The sequence below is a fragment of the Ostrea edulis genome, chromosome 2 (assembly GCF_947568905.1).
Source record: "Ostrea edulis chromosome 2, xbOstEdul1.1, whole genome shotgun sequence".
Lineage (NCBI taxonomy): Eukaryota > Metazoa > Mollusca > Bivalvia > Ostreida > Ostreidae > Ostrea > Ostrea edulis.
Genome location: NC_079165.1, coordinates 77,818,946 through 77,841,619, shown reverse-complemented (window position 1 = coordinate 77,841,619; position 22,674 = coordinate 77,818,946). Strand labels below are relative to the sequence as shown.

Genomic DNA, 22,674 nt, shown 5'->3' with positions numbered 1-22,674 from the left:
AACAGTCTAAGTACGTTTTCAAAAAATGTCATTAAAATGATATTTTAAATATCTTTATTGAACATTTCAAAAACGTTTTTCAAATGTTTCTGAAAAAAATGTATGAAAATATTTATACAACGTTTTACTAAATAGATTAAAAACTATTTCATTGCATGTTACAAAAATGTTTTATGGGAACCCTTTAGAATTTCATAACAAATGCTTTTGAACAATTTCAGACATCTGTTTTTTATTTATTTTACAATTTTTATATTTTTTTCAATTGAAACAGATAAACATCTACTTTGATGTGTGGAAAGACTAAGAGTGCAGTTTTGTAACAACTCATTTCATAATTACTGAGACATATAATTAAATTATTACACATGTCTCTGATAAATATAAAATACTTAATTCTGATATGTCAGATCATTCTTGAAAAATATTAATATAGAGTAGTTGGGCAACAGTTTTTAATTGACGATATAAATTTGAATAAAAAATGGTTGAAGTAAAAGAAGTCTTTTTTTTCTCAATTGAAGACCATTTAAAATGATCAACATTATAATGTGTATCATTAGCTTTTTTTTTTTAATTTTAAATTCTAAAAGGGATTTTTTAAGTCAACTTATTTTTAGTGACATTGATTTTTTAGGATATTTTTATCAAGTTATAATTTGTTTTAAGTAGAAACTACTTGAAGTCATGATCATATGTGATTTTGAAGAATCTGTTGATGTGACAATTGTTTGCATTTTTATAGATGATAACAAAGTTATATCATGGAAGTACTAAACAAAATATAATGCACAAACTTCCTATTACCACAATGCCTATTATACATAACTTAAACCAACTGGCATCTCATAAAGCTATGTTAATTGAATTTATTATATACTTTCAATTTCATCTCTTCTTTTTTCTTTAAAAGTTTGCGGGCATATATCACACGATATATGCCCGGAAACATTCCGGCCCGCAAACATTACGTCACAATCAAATTTCTACGCCGTTAATTTTCAAATTTTTCATCTTTTACTCAGTTAAACCGATAAAGTTATTGTTAAAAATAAAATTATTGTTAGTTTCTAAATGAAATTGAAAGTATATAATAAAAAGGTTATACACTTTGTATGGGAAATATGACGACCTCGTTTTTTGTCGCGAACGGACCTCGCAAGCTCGGTCCGTCTACGCGCCAAAAAAATCGGTCGTCATATTTTCCCATACAAAGTCTATAACCTATAACTATTTACTGATATACTCTGCCTCATGGTGTCATCCCCATAGCAACGACAAGATGTGGACATGCCACATGCTGTGTTTTAATCTAAGGCTTGGTCAGAACAGATTTTTATCAGTAAATACAGTCTCATATTACAAGCCAGAATCTGTGCGTGTGCATTTTTAGTGGAAAGAAACAAAGAGAAACAGTGAAAACATCTTCAAAATGTAAGTATACTTGTATATAAAATATTAAAGAAAAGAATCGCTTTATAATTTATAAGTTTTATTGAAAAATATATTTATGACTAATTAAAAAATAAGTCATATTGTATTGTACTTCTGTAATCAGTTGATTTTCACTCTGAGGATTTTCACCTCAGTTCATGTCTCAATTTGAATATTAAATCGGAAAGTTTTATATTGCTGAAACTTGCTTCTGCATTTTATAGTTGTTCCTCGAGTTGTTCATTTTATTGGTAGAGATCGTATCAGGTATAGAATGTGTTATTTTTGCTTACCAGAGACATTAATATACAATATATCAATGTCTCTGTATTAACTGAACTAATCAAATGTCATTATAAAGTAAAATAATTTGTAACGAATAAAATTTTTTATGGCTTTCGTAGCAACAGGTATACATTTATTAATCTTTAATTACTCCATCGATAATTCGTCGATTTCAAAAAGCATTGCAAGACCGGAACTGGTCCGTCATATGTTCAGAATATTATTATTTCATTGCGATTAGCTCCCTTTTCTCGCTAAATATCTCTTCCGGTAGTTGATGAAAATTTGTGTGGCCTGTAAACTTTAATCTGTTAATTGGAATTTTAATCTTTTTATACGAATAATACCTCATCATTTACAGTAGACTAAGTAGGTGAGCCCGCTAGATGAAAGCAACTTATAAGATGATGAACAGAAACATTTCTATATCTTTGCAGAAAGACATCAAAGTACTGAAAGCTGCATTGCTAGATGAAGATGAAAAAATTACGGACATAATGCCAAGGCCGCTTAGCAGCATAGAAGCACTTCAACAATACGCAAGATCGTAAATATCGAGTTAGCGGAACTCTCTTGTAAAGAAGTCCGGAAAAGCGTGTCGATCTTGGGCATTTTTTTTTTATTCAAACATGGCATCGGAAGACGATTTAACCCGTACTTTCCACAATTAAAAGCATTTTTAATGAAAGGTGTGTAAAAACGTCTGGATACAGGAAAAATGAACTCCTGAATTTGGCTCGTGAAGATATTTGTTTGACGCAAGCTCTTCTCGGCTTTGGGAATTTCCTGGCTGACAGCAGTGGGGAAAATCCACCACATTTCCATTAAAATCTATCATTTGTGGATATTTCTGCGTATTTTGTTTCTTTCTTGAATCATTACTACAGGATACTACAATGCAATGATAGTGCACCATTGTTAAAATCAGGTGAATCGATCATGATAAATGTTGCAGAACTGGTACTATTTACCAACATGCCCAAATTCTCGCATATTCTGGGCCTCGCGAGACTTTGAAAGGGGGAAGTAAAATTTAAAACCAAGACGGAAAAAGTAGTCGTGATCTTGCGTATTTGAAGAACAAATTGATGATGCCCTCCGGAAGAGACTAGTAAGGACATTTGTTTTAACATTACCTCAGTCATTATTGTTGAAAAAATGATTAAATCTCAAAACATAAATTGTGTTCATGTGCATTCCAGTTCTTTGACTAGTATTCAATACACTAACATCATATTATAAAGACATTCAAGCATTCATTTGTATTTTTTGAAAAGTAAGATAAAAAAAAAGAGAGAATTCTTGCTAAAATTCTATAGTAGCTTGTTGATTAATAGTCATAATAATTGCAATTTTATAAATAATTAATTATCTATTCAAACTTCAGATATCATTTGATTTTTTTTAATTGCATGTTTTTTAACTTTATAGTTGAATGTCCTTGCCAGTCTCCAAGGGGGTAGTGATGCTGCAAAAATATGCAGAAAGATAATGCGGACATGCATGACAAATGGATGCATGAGCCAGTTCAGTGGCACTGGCCAAAAGGGCAAGGCTAGATTTATGGACACCAAATTATTTACTATTGTTATAGGTTAGTGATTTTTTCTTAAGTGTAAGTTATTTTACTGAAAGTAAATCAGTATAAATAAACCTCTCACATGACAGGTATTGGACAAAATTTCATTCAAATTTGGGAACAGTAATGTATAAAAACGGTATTCCTGGTTAAATGTAAGAAATAAGAAAATTTTCAAAATGGTGTCTTTTTAATATGTTTGCTGGTATTTTGGCATTTTAGTAAAATTATGGTAGGTCAGCATCAAGGTGACATTTTTTCAGCTTCATTGATTTACATTTTTGACATTTTTACCTATAAATAAATGTATGCATATAAGTTGAACTATGTAAAAGTAGTATACTTATGGTATTCTGAGTATAGGACCGTTACATGATTTTATTACTCTATAATATTGACCTGATCTTGCGGAGTTGAACTCTCTCGGACTTATTGTTAAAGTTTTAAAGAACAACCCCGAAATAATTGACCCATAACCGATCAGGTCAATTAAATAGAGTAATATGTTTGTACAATTTAAAATAGTGCAAGTGGATCTAGTAAAAACTAACAACTTTTTTGTAGGTGCTGGAAGAAAAGCTTAAAAAAAAAACAAATTTCAGTGGAAGAACTAAAGAATGAGGTGTTAAGAAGTGCCCCGAATAAACCAGGAGGCTCCAATTACATGAAGGTATGTTTTATTAATAATTTAATTTAGAATTCATTTAATAGGTAGACATGATGTTCAAAGTTAATTAACAAGAGACCATTTTCACAACAAACCACCATTTTTTTAAAACAAAACTTTCGATAGATGTCTGTATCGCTGGTACACTTCCAGATTTTGGCTCTAGCTTCACTGATGAAACCAAATAGGTCGTTATGTACATTTGGTTCAACAAAATTCACACAGATACATCCAACAACAAGTGGCCTTCAAAATAACAAGGCCCCTTCTTCATTGATCTGATTTCATTGGATTGGAATTTTTATTTTTATTAAAACATTTATAAATACATTTTGCTTTGACATCAATTCTGACGTTCTTCTAATATCACAAAATGTGGACATATAGTTTCGCAAAACTCTGTTGGAGTTTCCATTATTTTGAATGTACTTGCGACTTGCATGATACTATTGGGGAAAGCCGATGTATTAAATAAATATTCATGTCCCTCCATGAGAAGATTGTCAATTGATAGCATCTGTTGTTCTTTAACATTTTTTGGTCTACTTTATAGGGTTGTTATAGATAAATATATATAAATGTCAAGCTCCAAAATAAACCCAACAATGTTAGACCTGTATGAAATTTACAACAAATTTATGGTCGTTCCCTCATATATGTAAACTCTCATTTATCTGTTATCTTTTTTAAATATAGAAACAAAAGGAAAAGAGGCGGAGGTGCTTGCCTGAAATCCCAGAGAACAGAGGATGACTGATTGTGAGACGTTACAAATTTCTACACTGTGTTTCGGAAATTCCAGAGAACAGAGGATGACTGATTGTGAGACGTTACAAATTTCTACACTGTGTTTCGGAAATCCCAGAGAACAGAGAATGACTTACAAGACTTTAAAAATTCCCCACTATGTTTTTTAAAATCCAATGTTACTGTTATATTTGCCTTTTTTTCATATCTAAATAGTAAATATTTTAAACTCTAAATAATATCTTTTGAATCCATATCTCCACAGGACAGTGGTATTTAAATGTCATTTTGCATCCATCGTCATTCCCACATGCTAAAAACAAAAATCAAAGAATAACAGAAAAGAAAAAAGTAAACACTAATCAAATAAGATTGAATACAATGCTTCATATAGTTTATTGCAACTTTTGAAAATAGGGATGTTTAAAAAATGATATTTTACCGTTAAAAGTATCTTATAACAATGTTTTGAACACAGTTCATAATATTGTTTTGAAAACATTTCATAATATTGTTTTGAAAACGTTTTGTTATATTATTATAAAACATTTAATTAAAATGTTTTTAAAATGTTTTCAAACAACGTCTTGAAAATGCTTAAGAGAAATATTTTGAAAACGCTTTTACAAAACGATAAAAAAACGTTTTCGAAAACTGTTTTTCAAAACGTTTCCATTCTGTTTCTGGCGCCATACAAAAAAAACGTTTTAAAAACATTTTTAAAAAATGTTTTCACGCTTTTAAAAGAAACGTTTCTAAAATGTTTCTGTAACGTTTCTGTGTTACCTGGGTGTATATATATATATATATATATATATATATATATATATATGGGGAAGACTTAGTGCTGAACGTTAGATCGAAATTTTATGAGGAAGGAAACTGAAAATAGGAAGATATACGACACTGTAACTTCTTATTGTGTATAAATCATGTCGAGGAGATATCCCAACTTAATATTTCATGAAGGAAAGGAATGCATTTAAATTTTATTTCCATACACCTTGAAATGTAGGTCACACAAAAACCCGGAAGTAAATTGACGAATAAATGGATAAGAAAAGCATTACCATTCTCAATGTTGTATTGTCGTGTCTGGTTTTATTTTGGAAATCCGGTAAGTATTACGCAATTAGGCAATGTGGTTGGTTCCAATTATTTATATGATAGAATTTTTACCATCGATATTAAGTCCTTGTGATCAAGACAGAAGTCACTGCTTTTCCATATGGGTGCGACGACAATATAGATGATGTTGGAAATCTTATAAGTCCTCATGTGAGTAATGTGAATATGATGTGACTTCCCCAATACACACAGACGTATAAGCGTAGTAATGGGTATCGTTTAACCCCAACAAATATACTCGATGTCTTTTTTGTTTCACGACCGCCGCGGTGGTATAGAGGTATAGCAGTCGTCCCGCATGTGGAAGGTCGGGGTTCAAATCCCGGCCGCGACAGACTTAATTCGTTAAAACAGGTAGTGACAGTTCCATCGTCAAACGCTCGGCATCAGGTGTGAATGTCACGGGTCCTCGGAGATGACCTTAAAAACGGATGTCCCGTGTCATAGTAGGTGCGGCACGCTAAAAAAAAAAAAAACCCACCTCACTGCTCAATGGCCGTAAGCGTCGAGCAGCCCTTCACCGGTCTTGGTGACGTCCCCAAATGAGTGAGAAAAAAATATCAAGATGAACGTTAAGCAAGATACAATCGATCAATATTTGTTTCACTCTTACCTCAAGTCAACAAACGATTAGTCTTTTACATCATACTCAAACTCCTCTGTGAGTTCTATGATTAAAGTCTATGATGTGAATTATACTAATTTTTAAATTATAAATTGCTTATCTAATTGCAAACAGGGAAATATTCTTCATGGATAATAGTACATTGTCACAATAGCCTTTCATTCTGTATTATTTTCAAGGTTCTGCCTCAAATATCGTCTATCTAGAAAAGGGAGAAAGTGGATGCATTTCATTTTCCCAAGCCGAAACAAACACAGATAGAGCTATCAAGCGAGAGAATTCGGTTTTATGCATGCAGTTTAGTGGAAGTAAAGAAGTGGGCATCACATTCCCGGCTGCTTGGAGCAGATCATTTTCTTGCCAAACCAATGATTCCCATATATCTGTGTGCATCAGTAGCGCCACTGAAGAAGACGGAGGGATATTTTTCTACACGTTTGGACTCCTCACGATTGACAATAGAACTCTAATGATAGAAAGTAAGTCCGCAGAATCAAATGCCAACAACTTTGCAAGGAGATGGTAGCATAATTTGTCAAACATATACATGTTTCAAATTTCGTTTAAGGTCCAGAACTTACAATTCGTCCCCAGACTCCTGCCACAGTTAGAGAAGGAGAAACCATAGTCTTGACCTGTCAGTCAAATCATTCTAGTGGAATATATCAGTTCTTTACGATTGATGGTCAGGGAAATCGCGTTATATACGGCACTGGTGGAGGCTCCTTCAAATCATGTCAAAATGGAACACAGGCTGCGTTCCTTGATTGTAACTTTGAGAATCCGTGGAAGTTCTTCCTGACATTGTTAAACCCCATTCATAACCAAGTCGTCTACTGCAGCAGAGCATTCATCCAAGGATATTGGAACACCAGTACTACAATCTTTGTACAGGGTAATTCAATGACCGTAATTGGTTCATTTCAAGATCAACTATTGAATTTCTATGTGGTTTATGCAAAAAACTATAAAACAGTAATAATAGACACAATTATCCTCAAATTACAATAGTTTTGCATCTCATATATTTCCTGTCCATGTAGATCTTTTAAAAAGGTAACATATGATACCAGAAATTGAAATATGTTGACGTAAATGTGAAATGTATGTAAATATGAAATATATAATAATAATATCATATTTATATAGCACCCTTTTCATACACTTTGTACGCTCAAAGGTGCTTAATGTAAATATGAAATATTTGCAATAAGAGTCACAATGTGAAAATCAAAATATATAAATGTACACGTAAGTCGGACAACTTCAGAGTAGATAAATCTACCTTACAACAATCTTACGCATGTGTAGATAAATCTATACGTATGTGTAGCGTCTCATTAGGAGTGAAAAATGCCCGACGGGACACAAAACAATCGATCTACCAACCTACGTATGTGTATAGTTGATATTGATTAATCTTATATAATGCCCTTTTGAAAATATGAATTCAAATATTATTTCAATCGGTAAAAGGCGGAAACTAAATATGAATGGCATTTAAAGATTCATATTTTGACAATTGGCTTTTTTTTAGTTCCTGTATCTTCTGTCGTCTTGAAACCAACTCGGATTACTGTAAACATTGATGAAATAGTAACTCTAACCTGTCAGACGGATTTCTGCAACCCGCCCGCCAACATCACGTGGTACAAGGCGTCTTCAGACATAACTAGTCAGGCCACATCTACAACAGAGACTAAGAATGGCTACCTAGTGAGAACAACCTCAGTTTTACCGTATACTGGGGTAGCCGAGGACAACGATCAAGAGGTGCACTGCGCAGCCAGCAACATACCGGAACAGGATGTGGAATCAATGAGATACAAATTAAACGTCAGATGTATGTAATATATTTTAATGTTAGTTTGTCAGCTCGGATATGATAAAGACGAACTTAAGTGTACTTCTTATCTTTATACATTCTACGTTTACCAATTCGATGGAATTTGCCTGCACATTCTTAACGAACGATATTCCGAAATGGAAAACGTTCGTGTATATGTGTACTTGTTCAAGGTTGAAACAAAATAGAAATGTAAAAAAAAATAATTAAGCAGCCAAACAAGATTCATTTTAAGCTTTGAATAGCAATTAATTATTGCAGATATAACTACTGATAATAATATTTTGTTTTTAGGAAAGTAAGTAAATTTGATAAGCATAGCCCTGTACGTAAACTTTGCATAAACTCTTCATCATGGTTGATACAATTTTGCAGTTTGATTGAATCAATAACTCCACGTCATTTTGTCATATTTTTATAACCTTATTTCATCTCTTCATTCAAGAAAGACTCGTGCATATTTTAGACATTTCAGAAGTCCAAATCCTTCCGGTCAGTACTCTAAATGTCGTCGTTGGACAGAGCCAGGTCTGGCTATATTGTTGTGTCGACAACACAAGTCCAGTAAACAGCTTAACGTACAGATGGGTGAAATGGAATTCACGCAATTCTTCTTTGGTATCATCTTCTCAGATTTACGTCATCAAAACCGCGAAAATGGAGGATAGTGGTACATATGTATGTACAGCCACGAACTCTTTTGGAAACTCTAGCGGTTCTGTTGATATCAATGTGCAGTGTAAGATTTGGTTATTTTTGTCTAAGGTTTCGTCAATATCTTGTCCATATTACATTACATCACTACATTACAGACATAGTTTTCAAATGACAAGGCTTCGAACGGATGATGAAATATACAAGTCTTCATTTCTTATTTGCAAATCGTTCAAATCATATCAACATTTTTATTCTTTGGAATAAAGTTAACCGTAAAGTATTTTGCGCTTGATTTCAGTGGCACCTCTAGCCCCGGAGATTCTTCACGTTGTATGTAGATCTACATATGCTGACATTGTGTGGATTTCTTCATCCACAGACTCTCCACATATCACACAAGAAACACTTCAGTGCATCCAAAGAGATATTAATAGATTTGTGAATATAACTTACAAAGAAGTGAACAGAACGAAATCTAACATCAATATATATCACGTGACCGACTTAAAGCCGAACACACCGTACATATTCAGAGTGCTGGCTTCAAATCTACACGGAATTACATTATCTGATAATATCTCCTGTTTCACAAACCCGGAAAATGAAGCTAAAGTAGAAGGTAAATTCTGTAATTAGCAAAATTTTGGTTCCATGAAATGTATAATTTTTTAATAGCCACGCGATGATTTCCATTTTGCAGGCACAAATGCTGACTGTAACCAGGGGGAGATAATCGGTGGGATTATTGGTGGATTGTTATTCATCATTATTTTAGTGGTGATCAGTGTTTCAATGCTGATTAGATACAGGAAAGCAATGAATTCTGAAGGTTCGCTTACAAGTATAGCTTAATGTAGCTGCTTTCTGAATCGCATGCCATTTTACAATGTGACTACTCATGAAGGTGATCTAAATTTTAAAAGCAAAGAAATTATCAATATTCTAAAAACTTAGTGCAATCCAAATACATCCACATCTAACACGAGTTTTCTTTCTACAATTTAACATATAACGAGGGGAATATTATTTGTAGGCAACCCTCAAAAACCTAGGGACGATAGCATTGAAAGGTGAGCAGTTTTGTCTTTTAGATCATTGCACAGGCAATTGCACCGCTTGGGGTAGAATTTACTATATAAAGAGTACTCTTTAATAGTAAATTCGACCCCAAGCGATGTTAATTGCCTGTGAATCATCGTGGGGAGATTGTTTCTTGTAAGATATGAATATGGAGCGGCTGGTAATGGAGTGGCTGCAGGCCAGTAGCTCTCTGGGGGAAACGGAGGACTACTGGTCCAGTCGGGGTAAACAGCGCTTGATTTAAGTATTTTTCCGCATTTTTCACATTGTCGCCGCAAGTTTTAGATATCGAAACATTTCTAGCATATTCTTCCACTACACGTGTGTTAAAGAAAACAGAACTACGGCAGAGTTCGACCTGTTTATGTACATGTAGCTATGTTAAGATGCCAGTCAAATGTCTTTTAAATAATTGTATAATGCCAGTAACATACATTTTTCATTGGATTCAATGTTAAACTATTCAGGGAATATTTTAAATCATATTTATAATTGATTGATTTGCTGTTTTTCGCCACACTCAATAATTTTCAGTTATATGGTGGCGCCCAGTTTTTATTGGTGGAAGAGAGAACCCAGATACAATGTACATGAGAAGAGACCACCGACCTTCCGAAAGTAAACTGGGAAACTTTCTCACTTACTGACGAGAGCGGAATTCAAACCCGCACCGACAGAGGTGAGATGCCGTGTGATTCTCACCTCTGGTCGGCGCGAGTTCGAATCCCGCTCGCGCCGTAAAGTGAGAAAGTTTACTTACCAGTCTACTTGTAATTCATAATCAGATACATTTCTTGAAAAGATTTTGTTTGGGTAGCAGTCATAGAATCAAAAAAGCGAAATGTGTCGGAGATGACCTTTGATAAAATTTTCTGATTGTGTGTTTCATTTTGAGTATCAATTTTTACTTTAACAAAAATCATTTCTCAAAAAACAATTTCTTTAAACAGACCTCAAAGATCGGAGTACGTGGATCAGTTATCTCCCGTTGAAGATCATCAGTATCAGGGAATTTCTAACACAGGTAATGTTTTCACTGTCTTTGTTTTCTAATGAATCCAGGAAATCTTAATTTTAAAAATGTATGAATTTCGTTGGTTCTGGTTACGCTTGACATCACAATACAGTGGTATGACTGTGAGAAAAGAATTTTCTTCACATTCTAATTGTTATACTGCAGGAAAGGCGGAAATTCCTAAATGTACGTAAAGAAATTATTATCGCATAATTTCGTGAATAGCATCATTTGTAAAAATAAAATTACTCGCTTTTTTTATATTGTTAAAATACATGTAGAAACTCTTGATTAACATACCGCTAGCGAATTCAAGTTCTCGCGATTTGAAGTTTACTAGTCATTTCTCGATATTAAGTACTAGCGTTTAAAACAAACAATTTATAGTGTTGTAGCGATATCTTAGTAGTTTATATTGCGTTATTTGATAAAATTATATTGTACAAGTTAATAAATTCATTAAATTGATTTCTAGATTGTTTATTCCCACGTCAACTTCAGACAGTTAAAATAAACCTGTACTAATCAGTAGTCACCCGTATTTGTCAAGTACCCGCCATTAGATCATATCACCTCAAACACGGAGGTCCAGTGTCACAGTAGGAATTGGCTCGTTAAAGACCCCTCACTGCTAGGGCCCTGACTGCTATATATAGTTCAGAATTTGAGGCAATTCACCTAAAGGTGTTGTAATCTGTATATGAATGAAAAATTATCGAAACAAACAAATGTTGAATTTTGTGTTCTGTCTAGGTATGGAAGCCATTCGCTTGCACTTTATTCCAATTTGGGGGGGGGGAGGATGAATTTCATTTTGATGTACTGATACCCTTGGGTTATAATTACAGATATCCAGAAGACTGGCGTATACGAAAAACTTGAAGGTAACTGTACTGTTGTATGTAAATCATTAATAAGTTCAATTGTTTTAAAATCAAGTTAATCACAATCAAGTGTTTTAAAATATCCATAAAATTTTATTTACAGCCCCCTCTCAAACAGACACACGGTTTGTATTTTGATTGGATAATGTAATCTTCAGTTTTAATAAGGAATGCAATTTGATTGTGTTTCATACCGATTGTTGGGCCGTTCTTGACACACTGATTTTGACTGCGGATAACTCCGTTTACCTGATCAAGATATAGGGCTCAGGGCGGGTGAGACCGGTTGACAGGGGATGCTTACTCTTCCTGGGCACCTGATCCCACCTCTGGTGTGTCCAGGGGTCCGTGTTTGCCCAACTGTCTATTTTGTATTGTTTATAGGAGTTATAAGATTGATCACTGTTCATTATCTTCACCTTTCATTGGTAAATATTTACAAGAAGTACATTCTGATTGGTTAATGTAATTAATGTAATCTTTGATTTCACCAAAACTATATTATGAATGTTTAACGTAATTTTCAGTATTAACAAGCTATGTATTATGATTGGAGTCGATTTCAATTCATGGCATCTCTAACATTAAATTAGAACTAGGATTGAACGTTTCTTGGAATAAAAGTAATTAATTAATGCCATATTTTAGAGCAGAATATACGGAGTTAATTAGCACTGCAAAAACAGAGGACAGGCGCGACGCCTCTGCAGCAGATGGTAAGATTTAAATGGCTATATATAGACTGATGCAAATGTTGATGTTGGTTTTATAATCAATAATTGTAAATTTCACAGTAAACATTGTATTTTGCGGTATTGTTGTAAATAAGGTTTTGCAATGTGTTTAATTATATTTACAGATTCTCATCACAAACCTGAGAGGTGTGTATCATGCTCTTTAGTATTGTACCACAACGTATACCAACGTGTTGTAAATTAATTGTGGACTCTAAAACATTCTAAAGAATCACAAAACTTTTCTCAAATCAACATCAAAACGTATGACTTTTAAACACTTTACACGACAATTCCACACGATACATGAAAGATTAGACATTTTGACATCATAGACAGTTGCTTCTTTAACAAAAAGGGGAATATTCATATCTAATGATCAGTCATTCAAAAAATTACTTTGTTAAACACTACTTTGATTCCACGTACAGGTACTGTGAAGTTGAAATTAAAAATATGTTGGGGTTCATTGACAACATCTTCAAAGTCTTTGGTGATCAGGTCTTCCAACAGTCTGTTGGAATTCCTATGGGCACGAATGGTACTCCTTTTTAGGTGACCTATTTTTATAATCTTACGAGGCAGAATTTATTCAAAAGCTTGTATATGAGAAGAAAAAATATATTGCTGGGGCCTTCAATTCGACATTTAGATATATTGACGACGTTTCATCTATCAACAATAATCATTTCCATTTATAAGTCAATACGATATATCCCTGTGAACTCAAGATAAAATGCACCACAGAGTCTTTCACATCACTCATATGCTTCGTATTTCGATATTTTATCGAAAATGAATATTAATGGCAAACTAACAACTCAACTATTTGACTTCAGCTTCATCTTCAACTAGTAGTAATATTCCATTATCATCAGCATATGCTTTTCATATCTTCCGACTGATTTGATATGCAAGAGCGTGTTCTGCGTATGATCAGTTTTTAGATCAAGGCAGGTCACTAACCAACAAGTTGATATTACAGAGGTTTCAACAGTCTTGTTTAAAATCAGCATTTCGCAAATTCTATGGTCGTTATAATGATTTAGTTTGTCAATACAACCTATCATTGGGTCAAATGCTATCTGACGTGTTTCATAGCGATTATAAGGCCATTTTGACACATTGATTTTCACTACGAATCACTCTGTTTACATGATCAAGATACTGGACTCACGGCAGGTGTGACGGGTCGAAAGGGGATGCTTACTCCTCCTAGGAACATGATACCGCCTCTGGTATATCCAGAGTCCATGTTTGCCAAACTTTTTATTTTGTATTCCTTATAGAAGCTGAGATTGATCACTGTTCGTTATCTTCACCTTTTCATTTATGTAGCAATTTGCTATTATCAGCATATGACGTCATGTCTCTCGATTAATTCGATACGTGAGAATATGTTCTCCGTACGATCAATCAATCAATCAAGGCAGGCTCCTGTCAAATAAGATGATTGGGCAGAGGTTTCAATAATCTCGTTTAAATTCAGCATTTCGCAAATTGTATGGTCGTTATGATGATCTAATTTACAAATACATTGATGTATGACGTGTTTTATGCCAAATGTGTTTTATGCCGTTCTTTACATAATGCTTTTGACTACAGAATACTCTTCCTACATACCTGATCCCACCTCTGTTTTTTTCCGGGAATCCGTATTTTCCCTTTTTTCTTGCTTGGTATTCTTTATAGGATTTATGAGATTGATCACTGTTTGTTATCCTTACTTCTTCATATACCACATATGTTTATTGAAGTATTTGCAATCAGACGCAGGACGTAATGGTAAGAGAAAAGCACAATATGAAACAGAACAAAATTAAATATTTATTTTCAAAACCTAACCATTAATTTAGATTAGTTTACTAGAAAAGTTTCCATCCACTGAAGGTCGATCTAAGGCCATCACCACTCCATATTTGTCCTGCGATACTGTCACTCGGATGATAAACTACGTATCCTTGACTGATCTCTACAACAACATTTCCCGATGTATGAGCATATTGTCCTGCCATTCCACTACAATATGACGCTCCTACAGGATTCGAATTAATAACTAACTGCGTGCTTATCCCACTACCACTACTAGAGTAACAGTGTATTGACCATGAAAAGGTGTAGACGCCGTTTTCTGATGATATGAAAATCCCGGCGTGGTGATTGGAATTCCCACCAACATTCGTAACTTCGTTGTCAAATATTATCGTCTGATGCTTACCAGGGCTTGATTCCGGATGTGACATAAACGAATAAAATGCTACACCACTTGTAGGGATCAAATTCACGTTCTTTACTTAGTTTGAATGCATGTGATTTAATTTTCGTTCATTTTAAGTTTTACATTATTATTCACTTTAGGTAAATATTATTTAGCAATATTAGCTGTCATTTTGGTGCTGAAAATTTTGTTATATAATAGAGATTTACCATTTCCATGACAGAAAAAATTACGGTCTATTAACTTCCGTTATCAATATTTGCGTTAGAAAACTATGAAAGAATTGCCTTCTCGTACAAAAATTTATTTCTATATAATGCTATATATTTGATAAAATTTAAATCTTTATTTTGATAAAATCTTAGAAATTGTTTTAATTAGTTACGTGCAGAACTATTATAGTCTATTTTTACCCAAAAAATATTTTCAGAGTTATAGCTGATATGGTTAAAATCTTATTGAGACTGAAGGCAACACCGGCTATGGATCAGAATATATAGTATACGATCAAAACAAACCTGCTAGAGCTTTCCTCTGAATTCTATTCCAAACAACTTTAGAAAATGTTTCTGAATGCTTGATAGATCGTGGGGCATTATTTGAATTTCGCAATGCACGTTCCATATTTGGACCTTGGATATTATCATCAGCGAAATGGGTTTTATTTTCTATATCCATTTTCATCTATTGATTTTTGTTGTACTTCTCAGTGTCCATAGATGTTTTCTTCTCATCCTCAGGAAGGTGGTTTCCATTTCCCTTCTCAGGCTGCAAACGTCATATAAATATCATTCTGCTCTTCATTTATCCGTTCTTGTATTTGAAGTCTGTCTTCTAAATCATCAATTCTTCTCAGGATTTCGGAAAGATTAATTGTTTCACCATCGTCAGTCTCAATAAGGGCACGAACAAGAACAGAAAAAAGCAAAAGAATGAAAACTAACATGTCTAGGTTTTGTAAGAAAACGTGCGTTGATAAAAGATTCTAGAATACTAGAACATAAGTTGTAGGTCGTTAAACTTTTATCTTAAAAGGTACGATACGATGAAACACTTGGAAATAAGTCGGTCATCAGTTCTAATTGAAACGGGGACCGTTACAGATGTTCCCCAAAATAAAAAGTTTTGAACGTTTAAGCATTATATTCAATCAAAATTGAAGAGACGTGCATGAACGTTGATATAAAATATTTTTACCATTCCAATCACACAGAGACACACACAGAGAGAGAGAGAGAGAGAGAGAGAGTTACAAGAGTTTTATTTTCCTCAAATTCCATAGAAATGTGTAACCAGTGAACAATAACTTCAAATGTGCATTTTTAAAAGAAGGAGTGATCAGACGATTCATTCTAGATTTACAAAGAAATTATTTGAAAAGATATGTATAGCGAAAAAATACTATGCTTTTCTGTTTTTGATCAGTATATATCGACGACGCTTTCTCTATTGTCATTCTTATATCAATTCGATATATAGCCCAGTGAAACCGAAATAAAAGACTTCTCATAATTCTTCTATATCTGTTTCATAGTTGGATATTTTATTGAATAGTGATATTAACAACAAACTAACATCTCAACTTATGACAAACGGGATAAATTCGGCCTCATCGTCAACTTCCTATACTCATGTCTCAAAATTACATTACCACCTGCATATGATGTTTATATTTCTCTACCGATTCGATGTGCGAGATCATGTTCTCTGTATCAACGATTTGTAAATCTAGACAGGCTACTGACAAATACGTTGATGCTACAGGTATTTCAACAGTCTCGTTCAAAGTCAGCATTTCGCAAATTCCATGGTTGCGATAATGATCTGGTTTACAAATAAAACCTGTCATTAGATGGAGCGGTGTCTGACGTGTTTCATACCAATTGTTAATCCGTACTTTATACTGATGTTAACTAGGATTGCTCCGTTTGCCTGATAAAAATATAGGGCTCATGGCAGGTGTGACCGGTCAACAGGGGATGTTTACTCCTTCTAGGCAGCTAATTTCACCTATGGTGTTTCCAGGAGTCTGTTTTACCCTACTCTTAATTCAGTATTCTTCATAGCATTTATGAGATTGATCACTGATCGTTATCTTCACTTTTTCACAGACATTTAATCCGATTGACCAGAAATCAATAATTAAATCTACACTCAGGATTGTAACCTCGACCAGTGCTATCATGCAACCATGGATATACTGTAGATAGAAGTATTAAATCTCTGCAATTGATTTGTTTCTTTTAACAAAAAGATGATTTCTTATGCACGTCATATTTTAGAGCGGAATACATTGAGCTGACAGACACATCATACACAGAGAAGAAACGCGACACAATTACACAGAAAGGTAAGCTGCAAGGTCACCACACTGTGTCATCTATATTACTGATGTCCTAAAGGCAAGGTCACCACACTGTCTCATCTATATTACTGATGTCCTAAAGGCAAGGTCATCATACTGTGTCATCTATATTACTGATGTCCTAAAGGCAAGGTCACCACACTGTCTCATCTATATTACTGATGTCCTAAAGGCAAAGTCACCACACTGTGTCATCTATATTACTGATGTCCTAAAGGCAAGGTCATCACACTGTCTCATCTATATTACTGATGTCCTAAAGGCAAGGTCATCATACTGTGTCATCTATATTACTGATGTCCTAAAGGCAAGGTCACCACACTGTCTCATCTATATTACTGATGTCCTAAAGGCAAGGTCATCATACTGTGTCATCTATATTACTGATGTCCTAAAGGCAAGGTCATCACACTGTGTCATCTATATTACTGATGTCCTAAAGGCAAGGTCACCACACTGTCTCATCTATATTACTGATGTCCTAAAGGCAAGGTCATCACACTGTCGTCTATATTACTGATGTCCTAAAGGCAAGGTCACCACACTGTGTCATCTATATTACTGATGTCCTAAAGGCAAGGTCACCACACTGTGTCATCTATATTACTGATGTCCTAAAGGCAAGGTCACCACACTGTGTCATCTATATTACTGATGTCCTAAAGGCAAGGTCACCACACTGTGTCGTCTATATTACTGATGTCCTAAAGGCAAGGTCATCACACTGTGTCATCTATATTACTGATGTCCTAAAGGCAAGGTCATCACACTGTCGTCTATATTACTGATGTCCTAAAGGCAAGGTCATCACACTGTGTCATCTATATTACTGATGTCCTAAAGGCAAGGTCACCACACTGTGTCGTCTATATTACTGATGTCCTAAAGGCAAGGTCACCACACTGTGTCATCTATATTACTGATGTCCTAAAGGCAAGGTCACCACACTGTGTCATCTATATTACTGATGCCCTAAAGGCAAGGTCATCATACTGTGTCATCTATATTACTGATGTCCTAAAGGCAAGGTCACCACACTGTGTCATCTATATTACTGATGTCCTAAAGGCAAGGTCACCACACTGTCTCATCTATATTACTGATGTCCTAAGGGCAAGGTCATCACACTGTGTCATCTATATTACTATTGTCCTAAAGGCAAGGTCACCACACTGTGTCATCTATATTACTGATGTCCTAAAGGCAAGGTCACCACACTGTGTCATCTATATTACTGATGTCCTAAAGGCAAGGTCACCACACTGTGTCATCTATATTACTGATGTCCTAAAGGCAAGGTCACCACACTGTGTCATCTATATTACTATTGTCCTAAAGGCAAGGTCACCACACTGTGTCATCTATATTACTGATGTCCTAAAGGCAAGGTCACCACACTGTGTCATCTATATTACTGATGTCCTAAAGGCAAGGTCACCACACTGTGTCATCTATATTACTATTGTCCTAAAGGCAAGGTCACCACACTGTGTCGTCTATATTACTGATGTCCTAAAGGCAAGGTCACCACACTGTGTCATCTATCTTAGTGATAAAAGATATCATAAACTCAGGGTCATCATACTGTGCCATCTGTATTACTGATTTTGCAAAGGCAATGATCATAGATTTCATCAACTCCCCATTTTGTGGGATAGGGTGGATTGGGGAAATACCTCGAGAAATATTTTAAAGTGGCTCACTACACCTTGATAAGGTTTCTCAAATTAGCACGAAATGCTTTGATTATGAAAGATATGATTATATATAATACGTACACATGTCAAAAAGACAGAAAATGTGCAATTACGGTATGTAAAAAGTTTTTTACGTGTATTGGTGCTGTGAAGTTTTATATAAGTACTGTGTACATGTAGTCCCATTATTATTTTGTTATAGGTCAAGATGAGCCATACTCCAACATCTAAAACGCACAAGGACTTTGTAAAGGCCAAAGCTGTATTACATTACCGTTAAACCCACAAGAAACATTCTGTCGTAATATTGAAACTACTGTATAATCACTTCTTGAATAACCAAAACGGATGTTATACATTAAAGGAAAATGTCATCCTTGATCGATGACAATAACTACAGTAAAAGTGCTGCCATTGTAAACAGCAAAAGTCAGTGTGGTTTCTTGTGGAACAAAAGAAGGAATCCTTCAGGGAGGTGTGCCATCTGGATTTTTGTTTACAGTGCTCATCAATAAACTCTTAAAAGGACTACAACAGATGAATAACAATTTCGCAGTATTCAACTTTGCATCATAAAGCTCAGTCCTAGCAGATAATGTTAGTTACCTGTCTTCCAGCCCACAATCATTTTGAAACATGCTGGATGTACCTATTACTCGCCTATGCTTCCGGGTGGAGGTTCTCATTCAATTCTGTAAAACCGTGCGTTCTTATTTTTGGGAAAGTGATATCATTATTACTATATTATTACTAAAATATGGATTCTAAAAATAATTCCATAGAACTTTTAGTAAATTTGAATCACAAAACTTTTCCAAAATCAACAACATCAAAACGTATGATTCTCGACAGTTTACACGACCATTCCTCACAATAAATTAAAAACTAGGCTTTTGGACATAATAGACAGCGGCTTCTTAGAACAAAAATGAAACCCGGAAATATTCGTATATTGTGCTGAAGTCATCCAAAAATTACTTGGTTAAACATCACTCGGATTCTACGCATTACGCAATCTGACGTTGATGTTAGAAAGATGCTGGAGTTCCTCATTAACAATATCTACATAGTCTTTGGTTATCAGGTATTCAAACAGTCTGTTGGAATTCCCATGGGAACGAATTGTGTTCCTTTAATAGCTGACCTGTTTTTATAGTCTTACGAGGCAGAATTTATTCAAAAGCTTCTGCATGAGAACAAAAAATTCTCTTGTTGTGACATTTAACTCGACATTTAGGTATATCAAAGTTTTATATTAGTAATACTCTTTTTCACTCAAGTCAATTCGATATATCCCAGTGAACTCAAAATAAAAGATATCAGTCTTTCGCATCTGCTTCGTTCCTGGATAATTTATTGAACACAGATGTTATCGGCAAACTTACTAATCAATTTTTTGACAAACGGATGATTTCAGCTTTTCCACTGTCAACTTCCCCATTTTATCTAACAATATACCATTATCAACTACATATGGTGTTTGTCTCTCAACTAATTTGATAGATATGAATATGTTCTGCATAAGAACAGTTTTTAAATTGAGGTAGTTTACTGAACAGGGCTTTCAACAGTCTCGTTTAAAGTAAGCATTTTACAAATTACAGGTTTTCAAGTGACATTTTGCAAAAAATAAGGGCCATTTTTAGGGCAAAATTTTCAAAAAATAAGGGCCTTTTAAAGGATTTTTAAGGGCTTTTTAGACAAAAATAAGGGTTAAATCTACAAATCAATAGGAAAGATAAAATGTTTTACTCACCGTTTGCAAGAGCAAAAATACAAAAACTAATTACCCACTCAGAAGATCATACCAGTGGTCATCAACAGCCATATTCAGCATTCAGCACAAACCATGATATAATTCAGGTGGACTCCCATGGCTCACAATCAATGCTGAATATAGCCGATAACCATCAATATGTCTTCTGAGATGTACATTCAATCAACATATTCATTTTCTGAAAGTATACTAAGACTAAATTTAATAAATTCCAACACTTACTTTATGTCAAATTTATTTAAACTTTCAAAATTTGAAAATGTAGGAATTTCAACAAAAAATTAGGGCTTTTATAGGATTCCAAAGGAAAATAAGGGCTGTTGTAGAAATATAAGGAAAATAAGGGCCCGCTTGAAAGTCTGAAATTATGTGGTTGTTATAACTATCTAGTTTACCAATACAACCTATTGGTTGCGTTCACTGTTCTACCAAAGGTAGTTGCCATTTTGAAGATGTCGCTAATAAACCAAAGTCCCGTGCTAACAATTCTACCACGAATATGGTCGGCCTGCAAGAAAATCTATAAATGGTAACTACCTCTGATGAACTTTGGTACCATTGGTTTACCATTGACGGTTAAAGATACCAATGAATAGTAATCACTGGGAAAACTGTGAACGCTGTCGGATATGTTTCATACATTTTGTTAAGCCCGTTCTTGGCATACTGATTTGACTATGGATTACCGTTTACATGATCAAGATATATCATTTGAGATAACATTTCTATTCTACAAAAAGATATAAATCTTAAGAGGAAAAACTTTGTACTTTTTTCTTTTTAAGGTGGGTCCTTAGTCCTGGATTTTTGGGGTTTAGGTAGCATTTTTTTGTTTGGAATCAATAAATTAACATTCAGAGTAATGAAAAAAGGCAAAACAGTTAAGGGTTTCCATATTAATTTTCATTACATACACCACTAAAGTCATATACCCCAATGTAGATTTTTATGAAATTCATTGGAAACAGTTATTTGTTGTTATTTTAAAATAAAAACAACAAAATATTTTTTGAATTGCATTTATTTATCGGGAAACATGTCAATAACTAAAACAAATGTCATTTTCAATATGTTCATCAAGTTTTAGAATAATATGTGCAAAGTTAATGAATTAGCGTTATTCCCCAAAATGTTAAAAAACAAACAAATGTGGACGCATTTTCCTTATAGCATGGTTTACATATCATTTTTTCTGTTTATATTAATACAGTTACATCTGTTATAGTTATTCATGGGAAAAAATCCATACCTTTCCTTAATAATTTCAAATCTATAGCTTCCAGATTATGTATACCCCCATCAAAAACTGAAGTCTGGCACCATACAGCTGAGTTATTTAAAATCACTCGGGATTAAAATTTTATGTAATTTCATGAAAAGACACAGATAATGATTCCTTATCACCTTGGTAAAATGTTTGTCAAAAATAAAGGAAATCTATCGCATTATGGACTTGATAAATAATTGAATGAAAACAGAGTTATTGTCCTTGGATTCAATATTTTGAAACATATCATTGACTATTCAAATATAACTAAGAATTTTGAAATATTTTATGGCTAACAAGATTTTTTACAATAACTGTTGAAACAGATTCCAACAAAATTTATATTCCTATCATTAAATCATTGACTTTGAAAAATCCTATGACGTCACAGGAGTGTGGATCTACGTTAAAAAGAGTAACTTTGCAATAGCATAAAATGAATATGAAATATCAAATTACTTTCAAATATTTGTTAGACTTGTCACAAATCATTGGAAATGAAAACAAAACGATGATTTATTATCATTATTCTGAGATATACAATCTTTGACATCAAAAGTCGTTATTTCCAATGGATATGCCATCCTTTGCATTTATTCTACATAGATAATGGGGGGGGGGGGGGGGGGGGGGATTATAAACGTCCATCACTCTGATAAAGTAAAATCA

General features: G+C 34.0%; 1 protein-coding gene and 1 long non-coding RNA gene across 10 annotated transcripts; both read left to right on the top strand.

The window, feature by feature from the left end:
* The first annotated feature begins 1,992 nt into the window (after positions 1 to 1,992).
* On the top strand, positions 1,993 to 22,645 carry LOC125678831 (cell adhesion molecule Dscam2-like). 9 transcript variants are annotated; one of them, XM_048917542.2, is made up of 15 exons: positions 1,993 to 2,092; positions 6,645 to 6,944; positions 7,034 to 7,360; positions 8,003 to 8,308; positions 8,778 to 9,050; positions 9,267 to 9,587; positions 9,669 to 9,797; positions 10,002 to 10,038; positions 10,999 to 11,072; positions 11,912 to 11,947; positions 12,051 to 12,072; positions 12,596 to 12,663; positions 12,807 to 12,828; positions 17,182 to 17,249; positions 19,164 to 22,645. In XM_048917542.2, exons 2-15 carry the CDS (start codon positions 6,758 to 6,760, stop codon positions 19,190 to 19,192), a joined length of 1,899 nt encoding a protein of 632 aa, XP_048773499.2. In that variant the 5' UTR covers positions 1,993 to 2,092; positions 6,645 to 6,757; the 3' UTR covers positions 19,193 to 22,645. The 9 variants fall into 9 exon arrangements, 7 of the variants coding, with proteins under 7 accessions (XP_048773499.2, XP_048773494.2, XP_048773496.2 ...); XM_048917537.2 differs by lacking the exon at positions 1,993 to 2,092 and adding an exon at positions 2,119 to 2,408; XM_048917536.2 differs by lacking the exon at positions 1,993 to 2,092 and adding an exon at positions 5,664 to 5,829.
* Positions 2,417 to 5,503, top strand: LOC125678852 (uncharacterized). The gene is made up of 4 exons (XR_008800119.1): positions 2,417 to 2,830; positions 3,151 to 3,313; positions 3,863 to 3,968; positions 4,662 to 5,503. It is a non-coding gene; the product is annotated as an uncharacterized LOC125678852 (long non-coding RNA).
* Positions 22,646 to 22,674: the final 29 nt, after the last annotated feature.